This window comes from Laetiporus sulphureus (assembly GCF_001632365.1).
Source record: "Laetiporus sulphureus 93-53 unplaced genomic scaffold LAESUscaffold_103, whole genome shotgun sequence".
Lineage (NCBI taxonomy): Eukaryota > Fungi > Basidiomycota > Agaricomycetes > Polyporales > Laetiporaceae > Laetiporus > Laetiporus sulphureus.
The window spans coordinates 28,742-49,283 of NW_024468612.1; the positions used below are offsets into that span (position 1 = coordinate 28,742).

The 20,542-nt window shown below is 51.5% G+C and overlaps 9 protein-coding genes across 9 annotated transcripts; 3 read left to right on the forward strand and 6 right to left on the reverse strand.

The window, feature by feature from the left end:
• Positions 1-660: 660 nt before the first annotated feature.
• LAESUDRAFT_59374 (uncharacterized protein) lies at positions 661-1,385 on the reverse strand. The gene is made up of 2 exons (XM_040903043.1): positions 1,245-1,385; positions 661-1,184 (listed from the first exon to the last, which is right to left on the reverse strand). Exon 2 carries the CDS (start codon positions 1,177-1,179, stop codon positions 796-798), a length of 384 nt encoding a protein of 127 aa, XP_040757641.1. The 5' UTR covers positions 1,180-1,184; positions 1,245-1,385; the 3' UTR covers positions 661-795.
• A 996-nt stretch (positions 1,386-2,381) lies between these two features.
• LAESUDRAFT_732807 (NAD(P)-binding protein) lies at positions 2,382-3,694 on the reverse strand. The gene is made up of 5 exons (XM_040910308.1): positions 3,605-3,694; positions 3,296-3,557; positions 3,093-3,237; positions 3,001-3,040; positions 2,382-2,942 (listed from the first exon to the last, which is right to left on the reverse strand). Exons 1-5 carry the CDS (start codon positions 3,636-3,638, stop codon positions 2,545-2,547), a joined length of 879 nt encoding a protein of 292 aa, XP_040757642.1. The 5' UTR covers positions 3,639-3,694; the 3' UTR covers positions 2,382-2,544.
• Positions 3,695-4,543: 849 nt separating this feature from the next.
• LAESUDRAFT_667385 (uncharacterized protein) lies at positions 4,544-5,954 on the forward strand (the record flags this gene model as incomplete). The annotated part of the gene is made up of 8 exons (XM_040905299.1): positions 4,544-4,774; positions 4,831-4,986; positions 5,041-5,119; positions 5,171-5,279; positions 5,340-5,359; positions 5,422-5,489; positions 5,544-5,584; positions 5,633-5,954. 8 exons carry the CDS (start codon positions 4,544-4,546, stop codon positions 5,952-5,954), a joined length of 1,026 nt encoding a protein of 341 aa, XP_040757643.1.
• A 189-nt stretch (positions 5,955-6,143) lies between these two features.
• On the forward strand, positions 6,144-7,228 carry LAESUDRAFT_59474 (uncharacterized protein). The gene is made up of 3 exons (XM_040903044.1): positions 6,144-6,311; positions 6,369-6,493; positions 6,548-7,228. Exons 1-3 carry the CDS (start codon positions 6,293-6,295, stop codon positions 7,013-7,015), a joined length of 612 nt encoding a protein of 203 aa, XP_040757644.1. The 5' UTR covers positions 6,144-6,292; the 3' UTR covers positions 7,016-7,228.
• Positions 7,156-9,837, reverse strand: LAESUDRAFT_765115 (uncharacterized protein; the record flags this gene model as incomplete). Its single annotated transcript, XM_040913573.1, has 6 exons — positions 7,156-7,517; positions 7,579-8,357; positions 9,111-9,354; positions 9,514-9,539; positions 9,589-9,598; positions 9,651-9,837. The coding sequence occupies 6 exons, from the start codon at positions 9,835-9,837 to the stop codon at positions 7,156-7,158; spliced, it is 1,608 nt and encodes a 535-aa protein (XP_040757645.1).
• Positions 9,838-10,343: 506 nt separating this feature from the next.
• LAESUDRAFT_59479 (uncharacterized protein) lies at positions 10,344-11,812 on the reverse strand. The gene is made up of 8 exons (XM_040903045.1): positions 11,763-11,812; positions 11,502-11,693; positions 11,382-11,440; positions 11,155-11,323; positions 10,984-11,066; positions 10,814-10,923; positions 10,565-10,764; positions 10,344-10,510 (listed from the first exon to the last, which is right to left on the reverse strand). The coding sequence occupies exons 2-8, from the start codon at positions 11,502-11,504 to the stop codon at positions 10,409-10,411; spliced, it is 726 nt and encodes a 241-aa protein (XP_040757646.1). The 5' UTR covers positions 11,505-11,693; positions 11,763-11,812; the 3' UTR covers positions 10,344-10,408.
• A 1,061-nt stretch (positions 11,813-12,873) lies between these two features.
• Positions 12,874-15,738, forward strand: LAESUDRAFT_746009 (uncharacterized protein; the record flags this gene model as incomplete). Its single annotated transcript, XM_040911404.1, has 12 exons — positions 12,874-13,013; positions 13,385-13,466; positions 13,585-13,678; positions 13,734-13,818; positions 13,858-13,923; positions 14,045-14,270; positions 14,339-14,527; positions 14,591-14,889; positions 14,925-15,115; positions 15,292-15,413; positions 15,472-15,602; positions 15,624-15,738. The coding sequence occupies 12 exons, from the start codon at positions 12,874-12,876 to the stop codon at positions 15,736-15,738; spliced, it is 1,740 nt and encodes a 579-aa protein (XP_040757647.1).
• A 700-nt stretch (positions 15,739-16,438) lies between these two features.
• On the reverse strand, positions 16,439-17,216 carry LAESUDRAFT_59550 (uncharacterized protein). Its single transcript, XM_040903046.1, has 4 exons — positions 17,139-17,216; positions 17,009-17,068; positions 16,922-16,949; positions 16,439-16,865 (listed from the first exon to the last, which is right to left on the reverse strand). The coding sequence occupies exons 2-4, from the start codon at positions 17,065-17,067 to the stop codon at positions 16,560-16,562; spliced, it is 393 nt and encodes a 130-aa protein (XP_040757648.1). The 5' UTR covers position 17,068; positions 17,139-17,216; the 3' UTR covers positions 16,439-16,559.
• Positions 17,217-18,907: 1,691 nt separating this feature from the next.
• LAESUDRAFT_709568 (uncharacterized protein) lies at positions 18,908-20,537 on the reverse strand. Its single transcript, XM_040906722.1, has 5 exons — positions 20,497-20,537; positions 19,933-20,449; positions 19,816-19,870; positions 19,167-19,754; positions 18,908-19,106 (listed from the first exon to the last, which is right to left on the reverse strand). The coding sequence occupies exons 1-4, from the start codon at positions 20,517-20,519 to the stop codon at positions 19,186-19,188; spliced, it is 1,164 nt and encodes a 387-aa protein (XP_040757649.1). The 5' UTR covers positions 20,520-20,537; the 3' UTR covers positions 18,908-19,106; positions 19,167-19,185.
• Positions 20,538-20,542: the final 5 nt, after the last annotated feature.

Genomic DNA, 20,542 nt, shown 5'->3' on the forward strand with positions numbered 1-20,542 from the left:
TCTGAGATGATATGTACCGACCACCCGGCAGCGCCACGAGGCCTATGGGTCTACGCCTCTCGCAAATGTTCCGTGTGAAGGCAGTCCGGCGGTACTTGAAGAATGCACCCCATGCTCGAGTGCTTACATATAGCGCCACGAATCTCCTACGTACAGCAGTGCATTTGAATCGGTGACAATGACATTTGGAATGACATTATCGCCTGAGTCTCAGGCTGTCGGGATCGCAACGTTTGCAGCAACAATATTCTATGCCTTCTGCGGCGTGTGTGGGCTCAGATACCGTTTGCCGCAATGCATGTTGACGGATGAACTCCGCAGCTATCATACAACCGATCCATAGATATTTGCAGGATCAGCCCTGAAGGTTGCAGCCTGACTTCCTTTCCCCGAAACTCCGTGTTTTGCTGTGAATGCATGATGGGCATTTTAGCGAAGGCTGCATGTGCACATCAATACAAATACTAGATACTACCCGCGAACGCCGAGCGCTCGTGTGACATAGTGTCCAGCTTATCTCTACCATCGCGGGGAGCACGCTAGTTCAATTGAGTTGCGGTCTCTGCCGTTGCATACTGATATCGTCTTGCAATGTCGTAATGTTCCGCTAGTTCACAGAATGATATTGAATTGAACGAGATGCATAGACGCGCACATGCAGCCTATTCGGAGAACAGCGAGGAAACAGATATGATTATATGGTGCAGCGAGGAGGACGTTTCCCAATCCTCGGTTAAGCCGGTCGCTGTAAATGTGGCTCATAATTCAATTTCAGTTCTCAGAGCGCTTAACTTCTCACCCATTAGTGACCGCCGCCGACATTAGTGCCTTGCCGCTCGTGCCTAAGAAGCATACCACGAAGCATGATGGGCGATGCGTGAAAATTTTCAACGTTCTGCAACGGACTGCCTCATCACCTACCAGTCTTCTTCCGCCATCTGATGATTCGGGAACTTCGGTCTTGAAATGAGCATCCTGAGTCCAGAACCAGTCCCCGTTGATCAATGATCGTGTCTGCCTGCAACCGCAGACTGGAAGACAGAAGATGGGCAGTAGCTCGCTCCTCCTCCCATGTTTCATGACAGGAATGCCTTGTCCGTTCGCGGGACATTGTGTGAGAAATGGAACGCAGATACTCGCTAGATTTCGCAATAGGCGCCAAGCACCGTGAAGGAACATATCATCTGTCACCAGAGCAATCATCAATATGGCACAACTAGCAAGTACATCTGGTCTACTCATACCTTACTCGGCCATCTAACCGACCTGATCAAGCAACAAACTACGAATGCACAATGCGCACGGGCCTACTTGACAGACCGATCGTTGAGCAGAGACAGATTCCACCACAACGCGAGTGTTGCCAACCTCACCATGCCAGGCGGCATAGATATGCACAATGTTGAAAGTCACTGTTCGCATAGATCATCAGGACGAGGCGAGATTTTGGATGAGCAAAGGGAACAATTCACACGCTTGTGGAATACGTACCATTCGCCTATCCGTTGCACCCCAGCCTGAGCTGGAATTGCAAATGCCAGCTAGCCTGCGATTGCTTGGCACTTCCCGATTCTCCGCCGCGCCACCATCCCATGTACCATTCTAAGCGTCCGCGGCTGATGCGTATAGCTGCAGGAACGGTAAGTGACGAGGACGCGATCAGTCTGGATGGTCTCGACGTTCATCGCAATAGGGTGCTCACTTCATCAGCGCGTGGTCGAACGGATGAAGATGAGATTATCCGCATTCGATCACGTCCTTCAAGCTCTTCGTAAACGCTCCGACCATGGCCGTCCTCGAGCCGATATTCACGAGATGCGCAATGAAAAATGGCATTTCTCGGGAGATCTTCGTCTGCAGGAGAGAGCATAGAGATAGCTCAATATGTGCGTCGATCCCAAGAGATAGGCTACGCATGAGGGTTACAAGTCAGAAAGATAACGTTTTGAATGGCTGCATACCAAGAGTTTGACACCTGTGAAGAGATTCGCACATCGAGAGTCTGACCATGGCCGCCTTTTATCGTGCAATTCGAGAGGTGTTCGTAGCATCGAGCTGGATCAATAGCTCCCACTGGCAGAGCGCGAAAATAGTCGATGGTCGCAGCTCGGAAGATGGACGACTTTCGCACAGCCAATCGAAGAGAACCCAGGACCTCCTGAACCACAAACATGCAAGAACGGCGGGTCGAGCAGAACTCAAAGGAAAGCAAATGAAGCAGGTCAGAGGAAAGGGTTCATGACGGTACTATGCCGTTGTCACGCAAACGTGACTCGCAGATCATGCATCATGGCTCTACGACGCTGGCGCGTTCTTGAATCACATCGACAACGACTCTGCGTATTTTCAGCTCGCAACTACCCAGCTTCAATGAGGATTGAGACAACTCCATAGCACAAGATGCGTTACTCCCCCAGTGCCAGGTGCTCAAGTGGGTCAAGACGGAGTCTGACAATCATCATAGTACCTACGACGTACCGTATGGTATCCTTGCACATAATCAGTAACAAATCGCATAATAGCCTGACATCGAAAATCCTCTATCTACAATGCACTCAGTTTCTCGTCAAAATCCAAACTCGTTGCGACATCTTCCCAGGCGTCCATGCTCTCGGTCAGCCGCTCGCAATATGCTCTAGCTGCCTCGTATGTGGGAGCTCCGAGGAGCAAGCGAGGAGGCAACGGTCTACCTTCTGCCTTGCCTTCCCCTCTTACAACATCAACGAGAAAATCCATCGCCTTTGCTGGGTCGCCTTTAGCCTGCGTGAAGCGTTCTTTCAGCTTCTCGTGCACGAGCTCGCGGACGCCGTCGTAATCCCCAACGTGGTGGTTCATAGAGTAGACTGCCTTGTTGTTCCCCTCTGTGCGGAACTCCCCTGGGGCAGCGAGTATCACTCGGATTCCGAAGGGAGCGAGCTCTGCGGCGAGAGTCTCACTGATCGCTGGGATCGTTCAATATTCAGCTACGCTCATGCCTGGGATTGATATATGAGAGCTCACAATGTATAGCTGCTTTGGAAGCAATGTAGAATCCAGCGGTCTGCTCGCCAATCATGTAGTCGATTGCTTCGAGGCTCGAGAAGCTCGCTTACCGGTACGTGTGCATGCCACACGGTCCGACTGCCAATGAACACGATAGTTCCGGCCTTGCGGCTGCGCATATGTGGCAGTACGGCATTCGTAACATCTAATGTCCCGAAGAAGTTGACCTGGAATTGCGCTAGGGCAGCCGCAGAGCTGTGGCGAGCAGAGTGAGTGGGATAGAACATAGGCTGCATCTATTGAAACGGCTCACCCTCCCTCTTCAACCATGCACTTAGAGACGTAACCAGCGTTGTTGACCAAGATGTCGATGCGACCCCATATGGCGATGGCTTTCTCGACCTTTGTTTTGAGACTTTCCTCGCCCTCGGTGACATCCAGTTCGATTACATGCAGTCGAGACTTGTCTGCATCAGGCAGAGAGAAGTCTGCGAGATGCCGTACTGTGGCGACCACATGATCTCCTCTGGCCAAGGCGGATATGACGAGATGCAGCCCGAGGCCTCCAGAGGTGCCTGCAAGCGTGGTGAGATCAATAATGAGCATATCCAGGGTGAATTACCGGTGATGAACCAAACGTTCTGCTTTGTGGGCATCTTCGCTGAGGAGTTCTGTAAAATGGAGAAGGATGAAGAATCGAATGACGGGGAAGGCGTCGTTGGGCGTCAAAGTCGATTTGCGCCATATATATATATCCCTTACTTGAAGTTACAACACAGTTATTCATACTGTTCATCATGCTATGCTCTATTTCTGGTGAACATTGACTCAGCGGCGATAGATGCCTCAAGCTGTCTTCCTTTAGGGCGGCCGCGAGGGTCTGGGAGCCATCAGCCTCCACCCTAAGGGACGTGATGTGACAAGCGCCCGCCGGCCTAATGTCCGATCAAACCACAACGCCATGGCAGATATGGACCATCCTTCGCCATCATTCTCCATCAGGAATGGAAGCACTGAATATGAGGGTACCGGATGGATGATGGTGCTGCGTGGGAAACGGAAGTCCTGATGGCAGGATCGAGCGATTATGATGGGCGCCAATTCGAACGGGCTCGGAGGAGTCAACCGCCGAGACTGCCTGCGATTGTCCCTGCCTGCCACCGCAACCGTCTCCAACACCTCGTGTCTGCATTCACTGGCCAAATTACAAGGCACCTGCTTTTTGGGTCAGAAAGATGCGCCCAACCCATCAGATCTCAGACTCCACCACCAGATGCATCATTCACGAGTTCTGATGTCGTGTCGGCAAGCTGGTGTTCCGAAACGGTAGTGCATATCAATCTATTGTTTACGATCCTAAAATCAACAAAGGGACTGGCAGATTGGAACAGCAGCGTCACGCTTGCTCCCATAATCCCAGATGCACTGCACCGCCCTTCATGGTAATACATAGCCTTCTTTTCTCAAGAGCCACATGCGTGAGTGCAGTTTATATCGATGAAGGTTGGTTGGGCGGTCGCAGGACGCCATCACTATCCCTCATTCAAATCTAGCATTTGCAATGGGAGAGATCGGTCTCATACCCTCACTCCTTGCGGCAGCCTGCCTGGAAACCTTTTTCTACGGCATCTTCTTCACTCTCGCCACGGTTTCTTTCTATCTCTTGTACCGACGACAGAAAGGTTTGGGAACATGGGAAGGCGGAGGGCGAAGCCAGTCGAACTCCAGACTTCGAAAGTCACTCAGATTCTTCTCGGTCGCCGTTGTACTTATCTTCCTCTCCAACACTGTCGTCAGTTCCTTTTTTTTAATGATGTATGCTGTGGTCTGACCGATAATGACTGATAGCAATGGGTGCTAGTTCTCGCGCGGCTGTTTGAAGCCTTCGTATACTACAAAGACGGCGATGCACCATTGGAATTTTACGCCGATCTGTCGAAGGCAACGGAAGTTGTGCGAACTGGCGCACTAATATTTACAGTCATAGCCAGTGATGCAATGATTGTTCGTTCACACCGTTTAATGTTCTTCAAAACGACTCACAGGCTGTGCATGCAGATATACCGCCTTTGGATCGTGTGGGAATTTAACAAACAAGTTGTCATATTTCCGCTCTGCACACTTGTTGGCTTAATCGGTGAGAGAAGCCATTCATGAGCTCATACACAAAAAACTAATGTCATAATAGTCTGCGGTGTCGGTACCGTGTACCAGATGACGACATTCCGTCTCGGCGAAGAAATCTGGGTCTCCGCTCTGGGTCGCTGGTTGACTGGTAATGCGGTGTTCACGCTTTGGTACGTGATATACATACTTGTTTCCAAGTGTTATACTGACGAGGTTCATGAATGGGACAGCATCAATGTGTATAGCACAAGTGAGTCACTAACTGTAGAGCGAGAATTTCTGCTAAGATTTATTCACGATGATCGCCTTCAGCTATGATCGCATGGCGCATTTGGAGAATAAATGCAGCTATCTTGGGCCATAGACACGGCAGTCTGATGGTATGCATACCGTCAGCCATTGTAGATAATCTCCTAATACTTCTACACATCTAGTCTGTCATGGCTATGATTATCGAAAGCGCTGCACTCTATACGTAAGGTCCACATTTCTATGGTGCTTTATATTCTGAATATATGTGTAGGCTATGGGCTACCTTCTTCCTGGCCACTTACGAGGCTGGAACCAACTTGCAATTCGTGGCCAACGAGACATTGGGTTTCGTCGCTGGCATAGCCTTCATGCTCATCAACGTACGCGTTGGCATGGGATGGGCTCAGAACGAAACGGTCACAATTTCAGAATTTGTAGCTGCTCCAGGCACATCAGCTATTGGTGATCAACCATTCATGATGAGGCCTTTGGCCGTCAATATCTCGTCCACTGTACACAACGATCACGAGTCTGATGATGTTCATGTCAAGTATTTTTCTGACAGATCTTCCACCCTCGTGTCGGGTGCTTGACAAAGCAATATTAGACATTGCCTTAGCTGTCTTTATCTGTCCATAGTCCTGTATATACCCATGTAGAAGGCGTTCCTCGCTCAACGTTATGATGAATGTATCATGCAACGGTGGGCATTGGATGACAAAGCAAGCTTGAATCGGCATTCTGTGAGTTCGTTTTGTGGCGTGGCCTCGTCGAGTTGCTCAGCACAAGGGGTCTCAGGACTGTCATCGAGATCTTGCTGGGAAGAGATTTCTTCAAGCCTGCTCAAACTCTCGTATCGGCATACGCTTTCTAGGGTGCCTCTTCGATTGGCGAATATCTTTTGTCTAGATTCGGTGAAAGTTCGTTCGCTATGCTGCTTAATGAAGGAGGTAAGGCAGCCTGCGCATGTTGACACTACAAGATGCGAGGACTCATCACTCGGGGAGGCGTGGTCTTGGAGCAGTGCGGTGGAATATTCGCATTCCCTGCCATAGCGGAAAAAGGCTACTTCGACATGCGCATCGAAGTCAATGCTCCCGGAGGGCACTCGAGCGTACCTCCAGCTCACACGGTAAGCTTGCATTCCTAGCTCGTATGACTGACATGCTTACGATAATGTCACCAGTCATTGCTATGCTGGCGGCGATGCTTGTTCGATATGAGAACAACCCCACGAGATCACTGTCCAAGCTCATCAGGAAAACTCAAATCCAACTTAGGACACTTTTATTCGCTTGCCGTCACCAAAAAAGACAATAAGCCCGAGAAAGTCTCAGGACCTTCTTGTTACGAACCTTTTTCTGGGCTGGAAGACTACTTATTATGCACTTATTCACTTGTACAAGCGACTACCGGCAAGAACAAGTCAAAAAGGAGGTTCTTGAGCCACAAGTCGATTCGAGTTTTCCTGATGTTCCGGAGAGTGTCACCGATGTATATCCACGCTCAATGCCTCGCCGCACACGGGTCTGCATTCCCTGCATCAATGCGCGAGGTGTTACAAAGATTGATGACGTCGGGCAAGGTGCTGTGTCGTGCAGAAGGAATGCTGTTCAAGATCCCTTCATTCAAGGCTCTCGTCAGTATGCCATAAGCTGTTGACATCGTCAATGGTAGAGTCGTATCAAGCGCACCGTCCGAAAATGCGATGGCGATCGTCAACCACCGGATATCCACCGACAGGTGAGAAGCTGCATTTAACAGGCGATATGACAAAGCTTCTCATCATCGGTGCTAGTGAGCGTTCAGTAGATGAAGCAAAGCAGCATGCCACTCAGCTTCTGAAAGACCTCGCCGCCCAGTTCGACCTCTCGAGGCCTTAAGAGCCTCCTTCGCCTTCTTCATCTTGGCCAACTCATCCCCAGCCTCTTCGCGCTCCGTTTCGGCCTCATCGCCGGCCACGCCCGCGAAATTGGCGATACGGCTCTCCAGGTACGGGGTCGTGAGCGGCTGCTCTCCGATCTCGACCTGAATGGACTCGAGGGACTTCTTGAACGCGGCATCGCCGAGAAGGATGACCTCACGACGGGGCGCGGATGACTTGTGTTCGAAGGTGTTGTTGTCGGTTCTTTTCGGCTTCAAGAGAACGTGACGAGCTGTGACGAGGAAGAGCCTCTTGCTGCCACCGCCTTCGGCCACAAAACAATCTGCCCGTACCCTCAGCCCAAGGTGTGAGCTTGCCAGAGATGGGGAGACCGAGCGTGTGAGTGAAAGGGTCTCGAACGTCTACGGTGGGGTCGGAGGAGACGGTGGGCGCGAGGAGCTTGGGACCTTCCAAGGCGGCCACGCAGGACGCGCGTATCTCGACGTCGACGTCGATGCCGCCGGACTGTACGAGAATCCCCTGGCAACTGCCGGCCGCTTTGGCGCCGTCCTCGAGGGAGAAAGATCCGCGCTGCATGCCAATCCAGAGGATGACGGGGCGGGAGTACTCTTCCACGTAGCCGATGCGAACTACATCGATGCTGGTCCAAGCCACCTGCTTCGAATCCAGGTGTTCAACGACCTCGAGAGACAAGCTGCCCTCCCAGACAGCTTTGATCGCACGCCTGCCGACGGTCCTGAGCACCTTAGGCTTGTTGTACGCCTCCGCGATGCCAGGCGCCTCCCATGGAGTGGTGCTGGAGCGGCCGACCAAGGGCGGGCCAGAGGACGGGCCAGCGTAGTAGAACTCAGCCTCGTTGGACAGATGCGTCCGCTGCGAAGAAGCGCTCTCCGACGAAGAGACCATGGTGGAGGCACTATCGAGGCTGAGACTCGAGAATTCGGTGATAGGAGGGGAGGCGGGAGTCTCGCCCTTGGCCAAAGTAGCATCGATGCATATGGTGAGGAAAGAGTCGGAGTTCACTGGAAGAAGAGAGAACTGCTGGCGCCCATGAAATATGGGCGCTTGGCGATGACGGCGGGGGGTCGGTGGAATGATGGTCAATGATGAGCTGAGCAGTGTGAATGCGACCTCTTTGACTTGTCTTACACTGTTCTACGTTCTCGATCTGCTGTAACACGTCAAGCGTCATTTTAGAACAGAAAATAGCTCTAGAACGTGCCTCAGACTGACTCAATTCCTTGACCGGCTGCCCTTTGTGATAAAAGTCAAGGATCATAGGCGACTTGGCTAAAGAAAGCTTTGGCAGAATGCAATTCTTCACATATTTTCCCGCGATTTCGAACAATTGAGCGTCGATCATGGCCGAAACAGGGTTCCTGGTCCGCAATGCCTTCGTGAACCGAGATAGGGCAGTCTTGCCAAATTTGAATTCTTCTGTCCACTGCATGTGCTCCTCTCTCCAAATTCAAGTTTTCTTAAGCACCAATTCTTCACCAAGTCTCCGGCATTCGATGAGGGCTCGAGCATCGGAACCGGCGGCATCATTATCGCTCTCGATCGTGATTTTCTCCATGCTTGAAGGCGAACTTCAAGCGCCTCACACTTATCATCCTGTGAAATCGATGCATAGAAGACATCAGAGCGCATAGAATCAGCCAATGAACCTGTCAGGCGAGACGCAATGCTATCATTACTTACTCCTACGAGGACGTTCACCACAAGCATCTTGTCGTCCACATTTAGCCTATCACACTGCATGGCTTGCTTACACGCATACACTTAGTTGACCACGAAGGGCTGCGGGCCGGGACCAAAGTCCAGTGAGACACAATACATCCACATGAGCAGCATGTCGGCTTACAATGCAAGGTTCGCCGCGGAAACGATATCCATGATCTTCCTGGATGTCTCCTCCCACTCCGTAGAGGGTACGTACGTGAGCAGCTCAGCTACTTTCTGGCCAGCATCGGCGGTCTCAGGTAGCTGCGGAGAGACGAAGACGGAACAGATGAATGCAGAGCGCTTGGCGCGACTGGAGCCTGCTTGTTTCGTGGAAGGAAAGATGCGAGCAAAGATGTTCAACAGACTCTCTGTTGGCAGGAAGTCTAGAACATCAATTCCAGCATGTCATGTCGTTGTTCAAACCAGGGCACTACCTTTGGCCCTCCAGAATGCATTTCACTGATATGTTGAACACGGCAAGCTTCCTGCCAGCAGGCTCCTTGTACATTCACGCCATCGGTCGATGAGAATAGATAGCGGACCTTGTGTCGAGTAGATCGAGCGCCGCCTGGAGCGAATTGAGGATGAGCATCCTTCGGCCGTAGATACGAAATTACACAAAAAGGCCTGTCCGACTCGCGTGAGTGGAGTCGATGATCAGAGCTTCGAGGATGCGTACCGTGCTCTTTCGCCCATTTTTCGTAGGTCAACCAAGGTTCAGAGGCTGGAAGCTGATGCACGTTCCCGGCCCAAAGTGTAGGTTTGAGGCCGGGAGGGAGCGGGAGACGTGGAGACGAGAATCTGTAGATGATTATGACAACGGGTAGGAGCAGTAGCGATGCAACTGCCTCTGAAGGCTGATACATGGTGTAACCTCCGGGATGAGAAAAGTATACGCCAACTGTTGCATGTGCATGCGGAGTGACTTGGCAGTGCACCGAGATGCGAGATGGATGGTGCAGTTCGGCAAAGGCTACCGCATCAGCTTCTCGATTGATCAATTAACGATGTTGGTACAAGCACGGTATCATCCTCGGGCGCTCGAACCGAAGGTCATCAATTTAACTTCGTGCCGTATCGGGAGGATTCGAAGTCCGAACGAAGCATCAAATGAGTCTAAGATGCAAACATTGCAAAGGCACAATTCAGACCCGGAGGGAGAGCACCGCACCTATGCCATCAATGTTCTGCTCGACCGATGCATAATATGCAGGATGCTGTGTCGCATCTCATATCCACCACCGCACACGGTGCGGTGGGTGTCTGGGACAAGTTCTTTTGAGCGCGCGCTAAGCGCGCATATGTGACGCTTCGTGCGCCTTGGGTAACTTACTTTCCAAATTCCAATGCAGGCTCGCGCCAACTTGTTGGTGGCTTGAACGCCGTCGAAAATACGGATGTCGATCTCTCTCTATGCATAATGCATTGTGCAAGGCTTCAACTCATTGATAGAACAACATTCCAGCTGTGGTGATAGATGGCATCATGGCGCCGAAATGAAGCATACAAGAGGTACGGCCGGCTTGGATTGAACATTAACTGCATGTGTGCCGTTGAATCTAAACTTCGAGCGACAGGATCTCCGAAACTCACCTGAGTAATACTTGCTCGAATGGCGTTTGACGGGCCGTGGGCCCAATGAGATTCAGTCCCCACGAACATGACGGGAATCTCCCCAGTTGCTTCGGAGAACAACGCGATGTTTGGAGAAGAGGTTGTCGATGGATAAAGTGAGCCTGCTGCGTAGACTCCGGAAGCTGCATCGCGAGGGAACGCTAATGCCGATATAATGCCTGAGGAACCTCAACCTTGAGGTTTTGCCATAAATTGAATGTGAACTGCCCTTTGAGGCGATCACGGCTTTTCTTCGATGGACTGGTGTGCAGGCGAGTTCCCTCTCCGGGGATTGGACGTCAAATATCTCTATAGCATCCTTGAATCCACAATAGAGCCTACATGCAACCAGTTTGTAATCAACAGACACGATTCCAAAACGTTGAGCGCGAACATACTTGTCAATTGACATGTTGAATGCGAGACTATGCGGAACAATGAATTGTTCACGATGGTCGATGATCTTATAAGATGCTCGTAACTGGACGTTGCGTGGAGTCAGTTGTTAGCTAACCAAGGAAGAGGCTTTGACGGAGTCATCAAGAAGAAGCGGAGATGTATGAACTGACCCGGCCATCACTGCCATCCAGAAGCTTGACAGAACATTTTCGTACTGAGGCGATGAAGCAAGAAAAAGCAGGATCGCGCAAAGTAGCTGTAGGGAACCACTCGAAATCTAATATTGGGAATGGTTGTTGGATGACCCGTTCAAATTGATTGGGTGTACCGTCATGAGGCCTGCTCAGAATATTATAAGTGCATCTGTCATTCCGATGTAGGATATTTATTTACAGACAGACATGTTATAATGATTGATTTTCGCATTGAGCTAATGCAGCGGTACCGTCTGAACACCTGATAACCGAACCATTCACATCGTGAGATCTCGTTTCGCTCGTGTTCTGCCCAGACGAACCATTTAGCTGCGCGAGCAAAGTTCGAGGGATCGCTTTCACTCGGTAACAAATGAGTCGTCCAAATCGAATCAGGCCTGTTAGAGTACTGGCGGAGTCCAGACGTTGCTCATTTGTGTCGTTGACACCTGGCTAGTGACGTTCAGACAAACCATGCCTTATTGTAATCATGAATTCGTAGAACAATAGGTGGTCTGATGCGTTTTTGGAGATATTTTTAATGAGCGCTACGATCTGCGCAGACGACAGTGTGACCGACCCACAGCGACACTCTACGTCTCGACACGGGTGTCCTTGGAAACCGACAATACTTCCCGCAGAATAGACTGCCACAGGCCTGGTGGCGGCTGTTGTCGCCAATGGGGACTGGAGCGGTTAAGATAGATAGTTGATAGATAGTTATCCCAGCGAGTGACGAGTGAAATTGGCGCCACCGCTACCTGTGAATGTCACTGAAGCGCTGACGTGACGCTTTTTGTGCGTCGAAAAGCCCTTTTCATGCAGCCTTGAAAGTCCAACTTTGTTGGAGGTACTCAGGGCGTCGACTCAGCGATCATTCAACGCGCTGCCTCCGGAAAACCATCACTTTGCAGTGCTTGTCCTCGGGCGCGATGCGCAACATCCATCTTTATAGATGTAGGTGCTTATAACGTACAGTATAGCATGGCTCTCGATGGACTGGAGCGTGACATCCGGTAAATATCAAGATCCTCATCGAGGCCCTGGCCACCCAAGCGTAAAGAGACGGAGTAGCGAAATCTGCTCCGCCAAAAATATGCCACTGTGTTTGCTGCCTGACCGTTGAACGCTTGAACGTTGAACTGCTATGTTCTCAACCGAGATGGCATAATGCGTTTGGTTCGCGACCCCTGGGATCTTCTGGATGGCAATGGGCATTGCGGGTCTTTCTTCTTTATATCCGTCCTGCAGCGCAGTTTCATGCTTGATAACCATTGAACACATTGCGCAGCGTTACCCAGTCTTCTTCCGCTGACGTTTCGACCGGCGCATCCTCGTGTTGCTACTCATATCTCGAGCGACGGCATTAGGTGCGAAAAAATGTTATGTGCTGCGTCTGACCGCCTGGCTGACCAGCGTAGTCATTTCGCTTTCGGAAAGAACGATGGCACCAGGTACTTTTCACGCCTATTTGCTTCGTTGTTGCAATGCTCTGATGGCGAAGTTTTGAGATGGTGAGTGTCGAGGAATTCTCGATACGATGAAAATGTGTGCCAGCTTAGACTATACCATCGCTGTCAAAGGCGCGAGCGTGAACATTGCCTGCCTCAAAGTCTTTTTAAACGCAGGAGATGCGCTGACTATGTCTGAGCGCATAAAGTGAACTCCCTGGTTCGTCGTTTAATACTGTATTGGATGGTTGTCAATCAACATTTGAGAGTAATTACATTCGACGTACGCAAGCACGCATGTCGCGATCAAAGCAACGACCATCCACAATCAAATCGGACGCCCTCAGATCCGTACAAGCCCGTCCCTTTGAAGGTGGTAACAAGGTATGGTGCCGAACGAGCGATGTCACGTCTTCCGACAGTCGTGCTCATCTTTGATTAGTGGAAGAATCTGAAGATCGTCTGCCTCAGTGCGGCTGGCTACGGGGGTGAGAACGGCACGGGGCCTGCCCTCATGCATAGGCGCCCGCACCGCATACAATCCTCGACGGTCCTCATAACTGTTCCAGCTTGATACTTTCGCAATGCGGTCTCACAGCCAACGTCGTTCCCTTGCAATCATCGCGACACGCTTCCAGACGATGGATGCTGGGATGTTCGACTCATCTATTTCGAAACTTATAACTCGCTCAGCTCTTTCTCGACTGGTCCAGTGGCGCCCGGTTTCATAAAAGCTATGAAGGAAACTCCCCGAGATCGCTGTCCAGCATCGATGATGATACGTTAATTGCCGTCTTCAGTTTCCTGCCGGTGCAATCAGTGCTCGCGATGAGACAGGTATGTTTAAAAGAGGATCTAAAGCGGCGCTGGGAAGTAACAGAGCAACAGACTTCCAAACGCATGATGGCGACCTCACACACCCATGCAATTTGGCACAGCGCATATGTCCGTGAAGTGCTTATTGCTGGCCTTGCCCTTCCCCCATCGCGAGCTTGCAGTGACGGATGCTTCTGAATTGGAACACTGCGTCTGCCGGGCGATACGAATTGGTCGATTCTGGCTCGATCTCCCCCGCACAGTCGCGTGACATAACTGACTTCCAAGCAAGCTCTGGCACGGGAGTGTCGAAAATCTTCTTCCTGCCCGGATACGGAGGCAGACGTATCGCGACCATCACCAAGGGATTTTAGTCGGTCATAGCATGCTGGGAGGTGTCCGTGGACAAGAGCCCTCCGCAATCCGCCATCGTTCGCAAAGTGGTGGAATGGTGCCCAAAGGGCATGATCTTTACTGGGTTTGTTGTCAACACTGATGCTCATGCTGACGCCGTCGCGGCCACATCTGTCACCAATGGAAGGTCCGTCCGTTATAGCTCAGATGTTGCTTGTGATCTGGCTCCTCATTCGAACGACCAGCGAACAACGCATTGAGATCCTCCGCATTTCCGACGACGGAGCGGACGATGGGCCTGCTACGTTCAAATGTGTACGGACGATACGTACATCTTTCCGGCCTATTGCACTCGAAGGGGACATGATCACGTATAGCGATGATTCCACCGAGATAAGGATTATGGATCTAAAGAGTGGTGCTCTTGCGATTCTTCGCTCGGCGGAAGAACCAGTCGATCAGCGATTTCAGGTCAGTTTCCATCTCACTTAACCGAGGATTGTTTGCTGAAACCCCATCTACTGTCGGTCAACGTGCAGTACGACAGATGTTTACAGGTCGTTTTTGCTTATCGGAGCATCCTGGTCGTTCGCGCTCGTTCTGTTGAGCTTTTCGAGATGCCGGTCCTGCGTTCGACCTCCGAACCATTTTCGTATCATCCTCTGGCGAACCACTCATTCGGCTGGATAGATAATGTTTCTGTCAAAGTGCAAGCTTGCCCTTCTGATGTCGACTCCGGTCCGATCGAGCCATTATCTATGTTGTTGAGAGCGGAAAGCGACGATCCCTAGACATCAAATGCCCATACCTTGGATTTATACACTCTGGAGCCCAACCCGCAATGCACAGGAGATCTGCGCATTCTCCCCATGGATGGTGCACCGGACCCTACTGCACCTTCGCTGTCGATAGATAGGATTTTAGACCGCTCGCCTTATCTGTTCCCACCGGCGCATTCGAAGCTTTCATCGCCGTCCGTTAGCGGCATCTTGCGCTGTACGGACATCATCCTGGGTCCATATGGGACGGCCGTTTGGATTCAGCCACACCCTGCACACAGCGCCGATCTCACCACATTAGACGTTCACGCGTCCGAGACACATGCTCCAAATGCCGCGATGAAAGCAACGGAGACACTAGTTGGGGCAGTTTTGCAGGTCTGCTGCAGCGGGCTCATCTAGATCTTGATCTCCGGGTGAGCACACTATGGGCGCAGTTACCTGGAGCTAGCCATTGGACGTCTTTGGATTATGTCGAAGAGTTGGGGCTTGTTGCCATAGGCTCGTCCGATGGAAGGGTGGTTGTGCTGGAGCTAGGTTTGTAAAGATGTGTCTTGAATGAACTCGATTAAAATATATTGAGGCAATTAGTCGGGGGATCACCTCCGAGCGCTTGTTGCGACAAACGCTGGATGACGATTGGGCTGCTTACGTACCAAGATCTCTCGGCAATAAGCGAATCGTCAACCTCGGTGCAGTTCTGCTTTCATGAGTCTTTCGTCATTTTTGTCCCCTTTCATCCCCCGTCGCGCACGCCGACGCGCCGGAGGAAAAGGTGCCCGAAGAGGAAGAGGCAGTCGAGGAAAAGGCGGAGGAGGAGGAGGAGCCCGAGGATGTACGTTTTCTTTTTAATTTCGCCCCGTGCAACTCTATGATGGTGGAGAATGATTTAGATCATGCCTGCGCTTCGTGAGGAGTGTGAAAACAGCGCGAGATGCCTGGAAGCCACGAAGCACTTTCAGCAATGCGAGGGGAGGGCCAACTCGGGCAAGGGCTTCGATCATGAGGATTGCATCGAGGAATTGTACGTTACCGAACAATATAGTTGGTTTTCTCGACCTGACATGTCACCCGTTCAGCTGTACATTTTGCACACCACGATCTCGTTTGTGTGCCGACATGTCCTGCATCACCGCGTGTGGTATTTATTAGATCAGTAAGCCGTATTATTTTGCGTGTCACGACACTTCTAATGTCTCGTTTTCCTCAGCATGATGCACTGCGTAGATGTATGCATCGCAATCCTCCATACCCCTAAGCTCTTTTTGACTGACACCTGGTAAGGACTGCGTCGCGCCGAAGCTTTTCGCCAAGTTCAAGTGATCGTCGTCCGCTCGTTAGAGGTACTAGAATGTTGCTTCTATTTGAGACTACCATGGAGCCGTCACAAGGAGGCGCGTCACTCTGGGCTCGATATAGGCTCTCGAAGCGCTGTTCCTGATATAAGATGGAGATGGGCAGTCACCCTCGTGCGCCTGGTCTCGTCCTTAGGTGACAGCGAAATAGCTAGGCTTCTTTGCGCTAAGTTCTGGTTGTGTTCGCAGTCCGCGTTCGAGCGCATATCACCGCTTGTCGAGCGTATCGTGATATCCAGGCGAGAGCAACGAGCCGTGCGCAGGGTGTGTACCAAGCTAAGGTCTCTCGATGACTCACACAATCAGGACGCAGCTTGTGAGAGCGGTCAACTGACGCATGCTGCATACTGGCACACGCAGGCGCGAAGCAACGCCCAATAACCATAGCCGCTATCCACGCACCGCCCGCCGCACCCCTTCAGCTGCGCCTAGCGAGACGAGCACCCTGCATAAAACGGTGCGACTTTGTTTCAAACGACGCGCGCGCAACGCGGATCGCCCGTCGCTCACGCGGGTCTCATTATGTGATTCCTCCTTGAGAGCACGCCCTTCTACAGAATGTCGCCATTATATGGGGGTTATCGTGCAAGACTCTCGACACCAGAGCAAGACGCGTCGATGCGCCGTCAAACCAATATATGTGTGCCCTCTGCTCGAGCGCCAGTTATTGCGCGTTTCTTTGCGAACGAGTTACTCCTCAGGCCATTGCGCGCATTGAACCTGACAACGCAATATTGTCTGAATAGGCGATGCCATTCAGCCATACCCCACGGGAATCGTACATGGCCATAAACGAGTTCACGTAGACTGCGACAGCCGACGATGAATGTCAGTCGATGCATGCGTGAGCTTTGTCGGTGGGAGGGGCACTCACGGTGCGCGGCGATAAAATTGATGCTTATCGCCGCGAACACATGCGGGAGCACTGCCAACTAACGATCCAGTCACACTGCGATTCCGGATCACAAGTATGTGCATGAGCGCTCACCATTGTCGTCGCCGTCAACGAGCATAGCCTGTACACATCCATGATAAGCCGATGTGAAGCACGCCCCGCATCCCTGTAGGACCTTACATAGTGAGGATGCCGGTGTTCACCGTGAACAGCATCAGCACCGAAATCGTCGAGTCCATCCTGCATAATCACAAATGCACAATAGCAGTGAGCAGAACTTGGCAATCTCGACGAATCGGAAGACGCGCACTTCGAATAGCCCGTGCGGCAGCGCCGCAGGAGGTAGCAGAGTGCGGACGCGATGATCGCGTCGACGCACGTCACCCAGGCGATGGGGGAAATACGTCACATACTAGACATACAGTCAAGCGATGGCAGAGAACGATAAAGATGGACGCTCACCCTCGCGGCGAGGAAGTCGGTGTATTTGTGGAAGCGGACGCTGCGGGCGCGTGAGCGACAGACGGTGGTGGGATATGGAAGTGCGCCTACATCTCATAGCAGACTTCTGTGCAGTTGCGGTCAGACGTCAGGGAAAAGCGCGATGGCAGAAATGCCCTCACCAACCAGTACGCCTGGTCACAGCAGAGCGAACAATCACCATGGTCAAGATGTGCGCTTCACCTCGACATCGACCGCGAGTACATACCGTAGCCTAGAATGGCGATGACGGCCTGAAGCACGTCTCAGTGACGTGCAGGCTGGATCAAACATGAGACACGTACGACTGTGATGCGGAGGAACTTGCAACAGAGCTATATGTTTTGGTTCTGCAGTCCGCGGGGTGCAGCATGAGTGGCGTCGGGCCAGGGGCGCCTTATGTGCGTGACTCTGGGAGAGCACATGTATCGGCAGGGAGCGTTTCGTGAGCGACAGCGTAGACACGATATGTCTTTGATGCAATTCGAGATCCGGGATAGCTGCTTGATGGATGGCCATTTCGAGACACTCCGCTGCATACAGCGCCGCGCCTGTCAATCTGTGCATTGATAATGTGCTCACATTCACTGCTCCTTCGCAGCCTACGAATGGATCCTCTGGTGATGCGGATATCGTCTACCACAAATCGTACCGACAGTCTTGCCATTTTCTTGTCGCATCAGCAGCCTATAACAGTCTGAATATAGTCAGCTGTCGGTGCAAAATGATGTTTCACAGAGACTTGTAGACGTGCGGACTTAGTGTACCAGCAAAGTCTCAGAACTCGGAAGATGTCAACACAGGAAGCCAGCAACATGCATATCACGGTGTATTCACGCCGCCACAGAACTCAAATAGCTGGTGTTGAATATGTAGAAATCGCCTAAAGTGTGGGATGCACAGCAGCATACAGGTAACAGAGTAAATGGGAGCTGGACAACCGCCGGCGGCGCCCCCGGCCCGTTAACGAGATACTGTCCGAGACATTTGGCTGGTAGACGATTAGTAGTACGTTCATCGAATGCATAGTTCTTGCGAATGCGTACGTGCTTACAGTCATCTTCTGCTCACTGTCGCGGGCTCCCGAAGACATTGCAGAGCAGCTTTGATCGCGAACATCGGCGGCGAGATGGATGTACATTGATGATCCGAGCGAGTATGAGGAAACCAATAGCGTACGTTCCCCAAACTGCGCAAATTCAGAGGTGATGACTATCAGCGAGCAGATGAAAGTGCGCCAGGATCATACAGATACTTCTCAGGCTAACATATGATTAATGGCTTAGATTTATATTTTGCGAAGGGTTCCCACAGTGATGGTACTGCCTGTCACTTGTGTCTGTACCGTACTGCAGCTGCGCGTGTGCTCGATATTCTCCATCTCAGAAATGTAGTATTCCGTTCAGCGAGCGCCAAGGATTCACACGTTGCTGTCGACATCTTGAAACCCGCGGCTTACCCGCAAGGACTTTCCCTGATCGTATCCATACCTATTAGCTCTGCACTGAGCAACCGATTTCCTGGCTTGGAGGTCCGAGGGGCATCTCAGGTTCTACAAGGAGAAAAAGTGCAGGCACCTCATAGATCCATCTCACCACGATTCTAAACCAATGCCAGACTCCTGAAAATGCTCTCGAGACGTTTGAACACTGAACGAGGTACGAGAAATATAGGTAGACCATAGATAGCCGTGGTGGACTCCATCTTTACAAGGATACTGCACAGAAACGCTGGCATGCCGCACCTCGGCGTAGGATGACGACAGCCTCCAATGTTACGGTCGAATGTGTACACCCTCCTGTTGGATTTGTAATCAGTAATGCATGTAGCTGAACTGTAAGGCAGGAAGAATTCTTACCTATATCCATCAATCTGCGTCAAATGTGTGATGAGCTTTGCGATAGGAAAGAAGCCTTTGCAACGATGCCTGCCGAGCATGGAACGTGGCGTTTGGAGACGTTGGCGGTGGAGTCTCCAAACGTTTCCAACGAACGCACATAGTCGTTCCAGGCAGTATCCGAGATCAAGGGCGCTGAAACGTAAGACTCAACATCCATCTTCTCAAGGTACTCCTCCAGTCGTTCGTAGACAGCGTCGATTGCTGAGCTTTCCATTTCTTTCTGCGCTGTTCTCTTAATCCCGAGCTCTTCAAGGTACCATGCGGGGTCCAATTTAATGCAGGTGGCAACGTAGAGATCAACTAGACAAGCATCGACTCCCGCCGCGACAGCAGCGTCATATGCGATTCGATGACCGATAGCCTGGACGAGAGGGACAGAATCAGGAAGAACCAGACGGTCGTAGGCGACGCTGCGATGATTTTTGATTTCATGCAAGTGTTCTCGGAGCTCTGCGAACATGCCGGCTTCATGCTTGTACAAGAGGCTGTTTTCGTCGGAAGTGTGTGGGATCTCGTAGCGCCCAAGCAGCAGTTCCGTCGCTAGACCTGAATTGTGACAGTCAGCCGTTTGACCAACGTTCCATCCATGTACAGTGACTATGCTCACGGACTGAGATACCCAAAAGGTCACCCTCAGCGATAGCTGTACCTCGCATGTCCGCCTGTAGTATTGCAAAGATCAGTGACTAATACAGTCAATGATGGAATACAAACCGTCACGTACGTGCATAGCATTCAGCTGATTCACCTCGAAAAGCCCTTGTGCACCGCATCGCTCACTCAAAGTAAGATGAGCCTCCTGTGCGTGTTGAATCATGACGACCTTCATGATCGATGCAATTGCGTGCCGAACACGATAATCTAATGATGGATCGAGGAATAAGCTGACCGCCTTATCGTGCATTGCCTTCATGACAAATGCTCTAGCAACCGCAGTCACGATGGGGGCTTTTTGCGTCCAAAACTCGATGATTGGTTTGCGTTCTCCGGCACTGTTGACAATGGTACGCCGTTGGCTGTAACGAGCTGCGATAAACGATGACATCTGCAGGGCAGGGATGCCAAGTGAACCAATTGCAATTGTGCCGACCGCCACCCTGGATATGTTGTGGAAGAAGGCAGCCCGCGGATCTTCCGGTTTATCCAAGCTTCCGAGCAGTGCAGAACGGGGAAGGCGGACATAGTGGAAGTACGTGAGGGAATGATTCACCGGACGTGACCCTCCACGCTGAGGAAGGAGCCTAAGCTTGATTAGTTGAGAGCATAGATGCAGATTCGAAGAACGTACTTGCATACGACCCCAGGCGCCATGTTGAATCCGTCATGGAGGCGCA

Excerpts from the sequence above, each read along its gene's own strand:
- LAESUDRAFT_59550 (XM_040903046.1), bottom strand. The coding sequence starts at position 17,067 with ATGGACTCGACGATTTCGGTGCTGATGCTGTTCACGGTGAACACCGGC. Across the intron at positions 16,950-17,008 it reads AACACCGGCATCCTCACTAT|GCTATGCTCGTTGACGGCGA; the intron begins GTAAGGTCCTAC and ends GGATGTGTACAG. Across the intron at positions 16,866-16,921 it reads CGTTGACGGCGACGACAATG|TTGGCAGTGCTCCCGCATGT; the intron begins GTGAGCGCTCAT and ends CTGGATCGTTAG.
- LAESUDRAFT_59374 (XM_040903043.1), bottom strand. The coding sequence starts at position 1,179 with ATGTTCCTTCACGGTGCTTGGCGCCTATTGCGAAATCTAGCGAGTATC.
- LAESUDRAFT_709568 (XM_040906722.1), bottom strand. The coding sequence starts at position 20,519 with ATGGCGCCTGGGGTCGTATGCAA. Across the intron at positions 20,450-20,496 it reads GCGCCTGGGGTCGTATGCAA|GCTCCTTCCTCAGCGTGGAG; the intron begins GTACGTTCTTCG and ends AATCAAGCTTAG. Across the intron at positions 19,755-19,815 it reads CCTTTTGGGTATCTCAGTCC|GTCTAGCGACGGAACTGCTG; the intron begins GTGAGCATAGTC and ends GTCACAATTCAG.
- LAESUDRAFT_732807 (XM_040910308.1), bottom strand. The coding sequence starts at position 3,638 with ATGCCCACAAAGCAGAACGTTTGGTTCATCACCG. Across the intron at positions 3,238-3,295 it reads TGCATGGTTGAAGAGGGAGG|CTCTGCGGCTGCCCTAGCGC; the intron begins GTGAGCCGTTTC and ends TGCTCGCCACAG. Across the intron at positions 2,943-3,000 it reads TTCCAAAGCAGCTATACATT|CGATCAGTGAGACTCTCGCC; the intron begins GTGAGCTCTCAT and ends GAACGATCCCAG.
- LAESUDRAFT_59474 (XM_040903044.1), top strand. Across the intron at positions 6,494-6,547 it reads GCGTACCTCCAGCTCACACG|TCATTGCTATGCTGGCGGCG; the intron begins GTAAGCTTGCAT and ends TAATGTCACCAG.
- LAESUDRAFT_59479 (XM_040903045.1), bottom strand. Across the intron at positions 11,324-11,381 it reads TCAATCATTATAACATGTCT|GCCTCATGACGGTACACCCA; the intron begins GTCTGTAAATAA and ends TATTCTGAGCAG. Across the intron at positions 11,067-11,154 it reads TGGATGGCAGTGATGGCCGG|TTACGAGCATCTTATAAGAT; the intron begins GTCAGTTCATAC and ends CGCAACGTCCAG.